General features: G+C 36.7%; 1 protein-coding gene across 6 annotated transcripts in view; it reads right to left on the minus strand.

The window, feature by feature from the left end:
* The window catches only part of ARHGAP15 (Rho GTPase activating protein 15), a 599,315-nt gene that overhangs the window by 516,594 nt on the left and 71,717 nt on the right, over positions 1-11,004 (minus strand). For 5 of the 6 annotated variants that reach the window (XM_029934637.1, XM_029934641.1, XM_029934639.1 and 2 more), the window contains one exon: positions 807-868. In XM_029934637.1, the coding sequence (XP_029790497.1) occupies positions 807-868 (62 nt within the window). Of the gene's footprint in view, positions 1-806; positions 869-2,270; positions 2,303-11,004 lie in introns of all 6 variants that reach the window. The other variant, XM_029934642.1, reaches the window with a different exon arrangement.

Genomic DNA, 11,004 nt, shown 5'->3' on the forward strand with positions numbered 1-11,004 from the left:
AACATTCTAGAAAGGAAAAGATGATTTCTAAATATCCCACACAGAGAGAATGTCTAGCATCCTTCTCTACCTTTCTATCAACGTTATTTTTTCCTTCAAGGCATTTGTTGTTGTTGCATGGGGGATTCTCATTTCCTTTTTCTGATTTCTCTCAGCTTACTCTGTTTATTTCACCTCCAAATGTGGCAACGTCCAACTTTTCATTTGACAGATGATTTTACTTTCCTTGTATCTTTCTCAAATGAATATTATCTGAGTTGTAACTGTAGTACAAATCCTCCATTCTTCAAAAATTATGCTCCCAATATATTGCAGGGAGATTTTTCTATACTGTAAAAAGAGAACACTCATCCCTTAATCTGTTAAACCCCAAATCAAGACCCATTATCTTATTTATTTGCATTTTTTTAAAGATTCAAGTTCCAGGGGTGCCTATATGGCTCAGTTGGTTAAGTGTCCAACGCTTGATTTTGGTTCTGGTTATGATCTAGCAGTTAATTAGGTCAAGTCTCGTGTCTCTCTTCCTCTCTCCCTGCACCTGCCCAGCTCTCAAAATAAAGAAAAAAAAAAGATTTCCACTTCTAGGAGGACAAGAGCACTTCATTTACTACTATGTGCACTTACATAGAATGTAGTGCTTTACCAGAAACTGTAATTACATTAAAATGTTGATCATAGCAATACCAGAGGGGAATATTCTAGAATTGTACCATAGGGTCTTCCTTTCTAAACAGCAGCAGTGACGCAAGTTGAGGAGATGGGAACTATCACAGTTCTGTAGAAGTGAAGTAAGAAACTTTTATTACCTTAGTTTCTTTCCTCCATCTGCAATTTTAGCTTTTTGAAGATAACCTTCTTTTTCAACCATCTGCAAGAAGAAGCATACATTAAAACTGTGACAAACTCCTATGCATTATTATTTTGAATGAACCTATGCTCTCCAACAGTCATTGTGGTGATGGAAGTTTCCAGTCACAGAACTAAATTAATAATGCATATATAGCTTATGGGAAGTTCCTGAAAGATCATAATCATTAAAAGCTGTAAAATATCCAAAAGAAAGATTGCAAAGAATAATGTGAATGATTTATTAGGTGGTGATACACCTTTAGTCACTTTTCTTTCTGGGCATTGAAGTCCCTTGCTTATAAAGTTGATTAAAAATGGTAAAACAAAATCAAATTTAATGTCGTTCTTATTTTACTGATCATCCTTAGAAAAGTTCTTCTTTTTCACACTTAATCCCCACTATCTCATATATCTGCTGAGGCCAGGAAGTGAAAAGAATTCAATGGAACCAAGTAATGGAGCCAGTTGAACCATGAAGGGGCACCTAAAACAGTGACATTTCATGCATTTCCTTCAGTCACCAAGACACATTGTAGTAGCACTTATCTTCTTCTATATTGTGGGTTTGCTTCCTTTCCCATTTGTATTTATTCGCTTTCATTGCTAATATATCTGGAAGTTTCTTAAAGGAGTTTCAACAATTTGTTACAACTTCATAGAGGCTTTTGTGGACTTCTAGGGTAGATGAATGTACAATGCTAATTGTGATATGTTGATTCCCAGCAAAGTTTGTAGTAAACATTTTAATTTCTGAGCACCCCATTGCCATTTTCCTCTGTTGGTCCCACACACCCCTCTATCAAGTCCTCACCCTGTATTCCATCTTTTCACTCTGGATGAATTGCCAATAACCTTCTCCCCAACACTACATGTTAGAATCTTCTAGAAGTCACCTGCCTAATATCAAAGGATACATTCCGCCATTTCCACCCTGTATTCTTTACCCCTGACTGTAATACTTCATCTTACCATGTCTTATTCCATAAACTTCTAAGTGAATTAATCTACTTTAAAATGCAATTTATCTGTGTATTGTTCTATAGGATCCTTCCAAGATTCCTCTGAATCTCTTTTAGGTGTCCCTGCCCTGAATACCCATTTTCATTCTGCCATTATCACTATCATACCTCTTATTGGGTCATAGTGTAGTTGTCCATTTACATTGTCCCCCCTGATCTGCAGGGGATATGTGCCAACACACCCAGTGGATGCCTAAAATTATGGATCACACTGAACTGTATATATACTATGTTCTTTCCTATACATCTAGGTCTGAGATAAAGTTGAATTTATAAATTAGGCACAATAAGATTAACAACAGCTGATAATAAAATAAAATAATTATTATAATAATATACTGTGATAAAAGTTATGTGAATGTGGTCTGTATCTCTCAAAATACCCTCTTCCACTGTACTCACCCTTCTTGTGATGAGGTGAGGTGATAAAATACCTACATGATGAGACAAAGTGAAATAAGTGACATAGGCGTTGTGACACAGCATTGGGCTACTATTGACCTTTATTTGGCTATCATATTGATACCTATGTCTGAAGAAGGATAATCTACTTCCGGACTCGATGGACCATGGGAAAATGGAACCATGGGAAATGAAACTGGGAAAAAGGGAGACAACTGTATGGGGTTTACCTGGACCTGTGTTTTGTGGGATTCCGCCTTTCACACTTCGATTCCCAGCACTACAGTACTTGCTGACACCAATAATCACAATTATAAGTATTGTAAAACAACATAGTGGATGCATGAGTAACTATTTTAGTGTTTTTTTAAACCTTTATAGAAAAGTGAAAAAGTCAAAAAAATCCATCTGCATAGGATAGGTGAAAGGAAGAGACACTTGGGGATAAATAAATTGTCCCAAGACACTAAAATTTCACCAGTTCATGAATTGGCTACTTATAAAACTCACTCTGATGTAGGTGAGATCTTTTCTTCTAATTGTTCATTATAAAATTCCTAATACACAGCACAGTACTTGCCTTTAAAAATATATTTGATGAATACATTTTAATAACAATGATGAACATACCAATAATGATCCATAGCAAAGTTTTTCCCACATATCTACATTTGCAGAAAATTTCTTCTATTTCAGCATGTTCTCTACAGTCTAAAAGAGTCTATGGAGGTCTCTTGGATAGTTTTCAGAATCGTGATGTTCAGTGGTGTCTTTTTTGTACTTGGATGCATCTATTTGTTTGTTTTTCCCACCTTTTATTCTATGTACACTGTCCTTTTTTTCTCGGTGCCAGAAAATTTTGTTTGTCTACCCCCTAAAGCCCATGTAATAAGTTCAATGTTTAACTCTGGGCATTACTTATTTCCACAAATGTTTGCAAGAAGGATGTTTTCAGTAGCAATTAGCGTCACAGAGATGGTCCCTTTCTTTAGTAATATATATTGAGAAATTTTGTTGTGTAATCATAGACAAAATTTATTGTTTTATTAAAGCTTTCTTCTGATGAAAATAAAGTAGTTACCAAAAGTCTGAATTTATCTATCAAAAAACTACAAAACCTCTCAAGCCATCATAAAAATTGATGCGTGCATTCTCAACTAAAAATATTGCCTTTTCCCCAAAAAATTTTTCACTAAAAAACCAGTGGGTGGATGTTTAGTGCCCAGAATGTATTATTGATGATCATTTCTTTAAAAAGGGAAGAGAAATCCAAATTCAAAGAGAAAAAAACTAATAACTCTTTGAGGAAGAACCAAACACAAGCCAGCTTGAGATACATATTTTAAAATTCTCTCTCTCTGAATACATAAGAAATGGTTCTTCAGACATTGTGGGACCTTCTCAGGACCCTGAGATTGAGACGGGGACTGGATTTCTCAAGTCAGGGCTCTATGAGTGTAACATCATTGCCATCAAACAGGCTGAAGCAGTTCCCGTGATCTTGAATCAAGGCAATAGAGTTCCCAGGCATGACCGTCCAGAGGTCCCAGAGAAAGGAAAGAAGAGGAGTGACTAGCAAATTAGTTTTCTTCTCCTATATCATCTTCAAAGTCTAGGCTGCCTGTCAGGTCATTAGAGGTAGCTAATAATCATCCTACTACATCCTACTACTCTTACTACACTTACAACTACCATATGTCTGTTTACATATCCACATGTATTTACATGTAGTTATGTACATGTACAATCATCATGAACATGTTCCCATTTGTGGGATCAAGTGTTCATCCTCAATTACCTCTTCAATACTTCATGTACGCTCATTCATTCTTTCAACATATTTTCAGTAAGTAACATCCTCTTCCCCTCTAATACCAGCTTCTCTGTTCACAATGGGACTATAAAGATTAATAGGACACTCAATCTTATCGACACTTATATGCTTGTGAGTTCACATTCAAAAATACTCATGTTCCTCTCTTTTGCGGAATGGATACCACACTCCCTTTAGTCATCTCGGTGACTCAGGCCAGCTTCTAGAAGCCCTGGAACAGAACACTGTCTTCCTACACTGGAAACACCATTATTTTAAGTTCCCTGCCATAAGCAACACTTCATTCTTTATTATTTCTTATCATGATACTTTGAAATACCTTGCCATGTTTCAGGCACTAGAGATCAGTTATTCTGGAAGGCTCATAGGAGGTGAAAGAAGTATTAGGCCAAGCAGAAGATTGCTGTGTATTTTGTCTGTGGGTGTATCTATGGTACCATATTCATTATTCTAATGATTTGTTTCTACTCTGTTACCCTTATGGATTGAAGGGATGATAATCTTTAAATTACAGCTGAGTATGCTGGTCATCTAAGGCTCAGATGGTATTATATCTAGTAATTTACAAAATTCTGTATAGTTTTATGTCTAAGTTTAGGATGTTATATGGCAAGTTCCAGGTCAACTGAAATTCCTTTAGGTTTAGGCACCCCCTAAACTTTGCATACTTAAGAAGTGTCAACCAGTCTTTAGAGGCTGAATCTGGCTTCTTAAGAAATTTGTCCAATGTCCCCCTGACAACCTATTTTTTAATGTTAAGTGGCAGGGAAGATCAGCAATTTGTCTGAATTGGATGCCAGCCAGTCTGCTAGCCTTGAAGAAGTACTCAGCAGACACAACTGTGCTGAGATACAGATGAGAAGAATGAATGACTGTGGGATACCCAGATAGCACCTGTTTATCAACCTAAGTTGGAGGCTATAGACAAGGCAGGAGAGCAGAAGACAACCTTTGATTAATGGTAACAATTGTGGAAGAAAGACCAGCCGGTGACCGTAAGTACAGACACAGCAATTTATTATGTGAAGACTTCATGTTGTTCTCAGATAAAAGAAGTAGACTTGAAAAGAATGGGCTTTCATCTACACCAATCCACCACAAGAATTCTGTGAAAATACATCTGTATGAATAGAAATGAACTGAATCTAAAGGCTTTCCCCAGATTTTGATGAGAAGGGGTTCACTTTTAACACCAGAATCCCACAGCCCTTAGGCCTTACGATATTTGCTCTCTGGATGTAGTTAAGTTATTGTTCTTTTACTCTTTGTTCTGATTCTGTGTTCACTGGCAGTCTCTGACCCCTATTTCAGCTTCTGAGGTCCTCTGAGGTATAAGATGGAGACTTACACAATCAGTATTAGTGTATCTCCCATTATAAATTTACAAATCAGAGTTATTGTTACACATCAGCTTACAAATTTGGCTACTGTGAGACAGTCCCAAGGGATCATGACCTTTGATCAATAAAGGTTTTCTAGATCCACAAAGCTGAGGCAGGCCCCCGCCCTGAACTGGACTGAGTTCTAAAGTAGTGCCACCCTGTGGAACTTTCTGTATGATGACTAATCTTCCCCTATGATAACTCAGCATCATCCCTTTATAACCACAACCCTGAGCCACTGTAGCTTTCAAACAGATTTAGCATTTCAGTATTTTCCTATTTAATAGGAAGGAACCTGTTACATTTTTTCCTGAACTTTTTATAAATCAGAGTATTTTGCTGATAATTTTGTTTGCTTAAATGATTTCTATTAAAAAAACGCACATATGGTTATATCATTTTACCCCCCAGGGCTGCTTCTCTTTCTTTATTAAATCTCTCTACTTCTCCACTACCCACAGAAATTTACTTCTTTGTTCTTTCCATTGGTTTTATTTTTTAACTATTTTTTTATTTTTTAAATAAAAATTGAATTTACTTAAAGTGTGCAGCATGATGTTTTGATATGCATAGCGAAATGATTATTACTATGATCCAGCTAATTATCATACCTATCTCCTCACACAGTTACCTTCTTTAAAGTTTCTTGTAGTGAGCATACCTGAGATCTACTCTCTTAGCAAACTTTCACTGTATACCACAATATTATTAACTATAAACACCATGCTATATGTATTTATCCTATATATCTCCATTGGCTTTCTTTCTTGTGACATTGTCTTCAGTTCACATCTTGTGACCATTTTCTTCTATGGGACTTACTGCCTACATTTTTCTTCTCAGTCTCCAATTATTGCTATACTGGCTCTTGCTTTAAAGCAGTATCAGATCAGCTGACTATGTTTATGGATTTGGAGGCAACACAATCCATTAAAAATGGAAATTAGGGATGTCTGGGTGGCTCAATGGTTGAGTGTCCAACTCTTGAATTTCAGCTAAGGTCATGATCCCAGGGTGGTGGGATCAAACCCCATATCAGGCTTCACACTAACCATGGAACCTTCTTAAGATTCTTTCTTTCTCTCTCCCTCTCTCTCTCTCTCTTTTTCTCTCTGCCTCTCTCCCTTACTCATGTGCTCTCTCTCTCAAAAAAAGAAAAAATTAAAAGAAGAATGGAAACTAAAGTAGAGGAAAAAATCACCTTAAAATTCCAGCTTATCTATATATAATATAAAGCATTAATTAAAAAAATAAACACTTAATTTTAGAATTATTTTACATTTGGCTCAAGAATGAAATATGGTTTTTGGCCTCACCACACACATAATTTACTGTATGCATACTTGTAAAGAGTGGTAAACCAAAATTCAAGTTGGATACAGTGATTACATGAAAAGGAGAGCAGAAGAAAAACAAAGAAAAAATATTCTCTGTCATACATGAGCGGTGTCTGGAAAGAACAAGGAAGAATTCTCAGAGAGGCTGGTCTTGATTTCAGGTCTCAGAGTTAGGCATGGTTGCTCACTGCACTTATTTACACCCATTAGTGTGTATGTTGTGCAATGCTTTCATGGACATCCTGCCCATCTCACTTTCTCAGAGGACGAGAGAACATGTTGGGCTTTGGGCTTCTGGTGAATGTCTTGAACTGTTTTTCAAAGGCTGGGTTTGGCAAAGCACATATTCTGTTTTGCCAAATGCTTTTCTCCATCATTTTAAACCCCTGTGCATTTCAAGGGAAATTTTACCCACATGTCTCTGATTTATTTACCCCTAACTCATCAAAATGTCATCTTGAAAAAACTGCTATTGGAGGTTTAAGAACTCCCATGGTTTTTCCCTGAGCCTTTCATCTTTCCACCAGTGTGCTTCATTTGGCCTCCACCAAAAAAGCCCAGGTTCTGTTGGGGAATTGGGCTGGTGAGGGTATCAATTTGTGTCTCAAAAATTCTCTTCAGTCTTTGAGAGTCTTTCTGTATCCCACCTCTCCTTCCTCATCCTCAGTTTCTTTCTTCTTCCCTAAATTCTATTTCATTGTATCTTTGATTTAAATACATTGTTCTCTCTTTGCCTGTCATTGGAGTTCAGAAAGGAATGGCCTTCCCAGTTCCCATCTGGGCAATTTACTAGCATAATTCAATTGTTTTGTTATAACCTAATTTTGGTCTAGGCAGTAAGGAAGAAAGCATTGCTCAATGTTAATAGCCTTGTTATTGTTGTGTATGTTCTTTTCTCTATGCTAGAGTTCAATGAAATTCAAATGTGGATAGGAGACGTTTCTATGTTTTCATGGCTTCTAATCCCCTTAACGTCACCTGAAGGCTCTTCTTCACCTGAGCACTGTCCCCCTCTCCCTACGCCCCCCTGGCCCATTTCCCTTGTTCACCATATTCTAGTGAGTGTGGTGTTCTTGCAGTTTTTTAAATGGACTTAACTTTGTTCTGACCTCCAGACCTTTGCACTTGCTGTTCCTCCTGTTCATACCTATATAGTTCTTTGCTTGACAAACTCTGTGTGTCCTGCAATCTCAACTTAAATGCCCCTTTCAAAGAACGCTTTTATGATTACCTAGTCCAGGGTAAGTTAGCCCCTCTCTCATAGATATTTGTTTTTCTGCTTCCATGGTAGGTTTTGTAATTTGCATTTAAATAATGATGTCTTCCTTTACTTGTTTAATACTTCTCTCCTTTCCTGGATTGCAGGCTCCTCCAGGACAGGACATGAATACTTAGCATGTCATTGCATACCCCAGACTTATCACAGCACCGAGCACAGGGATGGCCTCAACAAATACAGGAATTAATAAAGACACTTCTGTCGGACAAAAGGAAGGGCAGGTGAAACAATGATAACAGGAGATGGTTTCTATTAGAGTTGTTAAATTATATCACATATTATTAACACACTAGTAACTTGAAGATCTGGGAGGATGTTATTTCAGGAAACCTAATTTTATCTTACTAAGTAAAATTTTGAAAGCCTAAAGAGCTTTTGGAAATTTTTTGCAATTTAAGGAAAGTACAGCCGGATCAATAGAATTATTCCCTCAAAGTGGCTGTGCTTTGTTTTAAAATAAGAAGACACTGTATGCTTACAATGCCTTTCATCCTCAAAGCCCTCACAAGTATTAATTAATCCACAAAATGATATCTGGCTCCAAAAGGTAGAATCTGAGACTTAAGGTTTATCTGCAAAAGCCTGCTTTGCCCCCAAGCCATGGCGACTTCCTGAGCTCCGTCCTACAAATCCTCCTCGCTCAGGAGGCAGCAGATGATTCTCTAAAACCTGCCACAGGCTTTTGACTCCTGCAGGGTTATCCATAGACTGTCTCATACTCTTTTGATAAAAATAAAGATGATAAAAACTTAGCATGTTATAAACATGGTTATTTTTGTCAAGCATTTCTTTAAGGGAAAAAGGAAAAGTGCCCTGAAAATATTTAGGTATCATGAACAGTTAAAATAGGGAAAATACAAGATCAGGGAACAAACGCCTATTAGTATATTTGACATTTCATGTTTAAAATCTTTGCTGTATTACAGCACTTATTGAGCCACCATACGGATTCACAGAAAATAATTTAGGTCCCTTGCACTGATAGCATATGGATTTGTATACCATGTGGCATGAATGACGTCACTCGTCAGTGAACTGGGTAGTTTTAGAGATTTTAGACTCCAATCAGAAATGTATTTCTGCCAATATCCAAAGCAAATGCATTATTCTTCTGTTTAACCCTGTTGATCACAATCTACTTCTTTAAAGGGAACACTGAGAGGTGAAGCACGGCTACCAGAGGTCGTGGCGTTATTGGCGCACCCACCATGGCAGATTCCACTTTTGTAAACTGAATCATTTTTCTCCCAGAGTGTGGATCTAATGAGATGCTTCTGCCAATTACGCTTAAAGCCAAGGCTTCTCATGGTTTCTAGAAAATGTTCTGGGGAGTTCTGAATATAAGAAAGAAAAAAGATGAGATTTATACAGCAAAAAATGTTGGACATAAAAAAGCTAAAAAAAATCTATATGGTAAGAATAGTGAGTAATAGCATCAACTTAAAGAATTGTATTATTTTCCAAAATGTTTTGATGTATACTAATGCATATACAGTAGTTCATCCTGATCGGTACTGCGAAGAGAAAGTACTGTGAGAGACTCTGGCTGATTCTAGAAGCTGTAGTGGGAAGGAAGGAGTGAAATAGAGATGGAAATGAGGAACATGCAATGTTTGTGGGGAAAAAATACGTAAAATAATATAAAATTTACATATAAAAATATATGTAAAAATAATATAAAATTAAGTAAGTCACGTATAAAGAAAACTTTAGAGGTTCTAGAAAATAATTCAAGTCTTGGTGTGAAGGTAATGAATACTTAAAAGTTCTTCAGAGTGTGTTGTTTGAGGAAATTAGTGATTATTTTGTCCTTGCCCATCATAATGGGGTTATTCCTAAGCAGGAGTTGTGGAGGAAAGAAGCATTTCTGCCTTTAAAATAACATTAAGTAAGTAATTTAATTTAAATAGAGATTGATTGATAAAAGTTGAATATAACCCGTGTTCACAAGACAAAGTAAGATGAGCAGGACTCAGAGAGAATCTAGGGAAGCTGAGGTCAGGAACAGGGAGTAAATTGGTTGGCAGTTCCAAAAGAGTTTATGGAGTTAGTGTGTGTGTGTGTGCATGTGTGTATGTGTGTGAAAGAGAAAGTGAGAGGGAGATTAAGAGAGATTGCAAGCTAAAGAGCTTAACAAATTACTGTTTTTTCTTCCTATTTAGCCATGCTTCCCAACGCCACCTTTCCAAAGTAGTCTGACCTAGAATAGAACATTGAGCACACATATGTACTATTAGTATATTGTCCATCATTTGGGATATTCAAAATCAGTTTCATTTACTCTTGAATAAATGAAGATTCAGAGTCAAGGCAGCCAACTATAGGCCAGTGAACCAACAACTAACCTTAATGTTAGGAAAGTAAACTGACAAAACTATTTCTGAATAGTCTAATATGCTTGACATATAGGGACAGCACAAATATACCATTAGTTATTGATCCAATTTGAATACTAATCATAATTCAACTTTTTAAAATGCATAATTATTATATGTAAAACTTTTAAGACACCTTAAAGCATTGTTCAAATATAATTACATATATATTTGCACATATATGATCACACATCTAATTGTATGTCTACATTGATATTAAACACACTCGCATAGCTCCATTTGCAGTCTAACTTCTGCCATGGTTCATCAAATACTTTAGAAAAAACACACTTGCATTTGCTGGATCTCAAGTACACAGCTTTTTATAAAATTAAGTAATTAATTTTGAGAGAAAGAGAGAGCATGAATGAACAGGGGAGGGACATGACAGAAAGGGAGAGAGAATCCCAAGCAGGCTGCATGCTGTCAGCACTGAGCCCAACACAAGACTCAGATTCACAAACTATGAGATCATGACCTGACCTGAAGTCAAGGCTCGGCACTTAACCCACTGAGCCGCCCAGGCA

Source organism: Suricata suricatta, chromosome 3 (assembly GCF_006229205.1).
Source record: "Suricata suricatta isolate VVHF042 chromosome 3, meerkat_22Aug2017_6uvM2_HiC, whole genome shotgun sequence".
In the NCBI taxonomy this organism is placed as follows: domain Eukaryota; kingdom Metazoa; phylum Chordata; class Mammalia; order Carnivora; family Herpestidae; genus Suricata; species Suricata suricatta.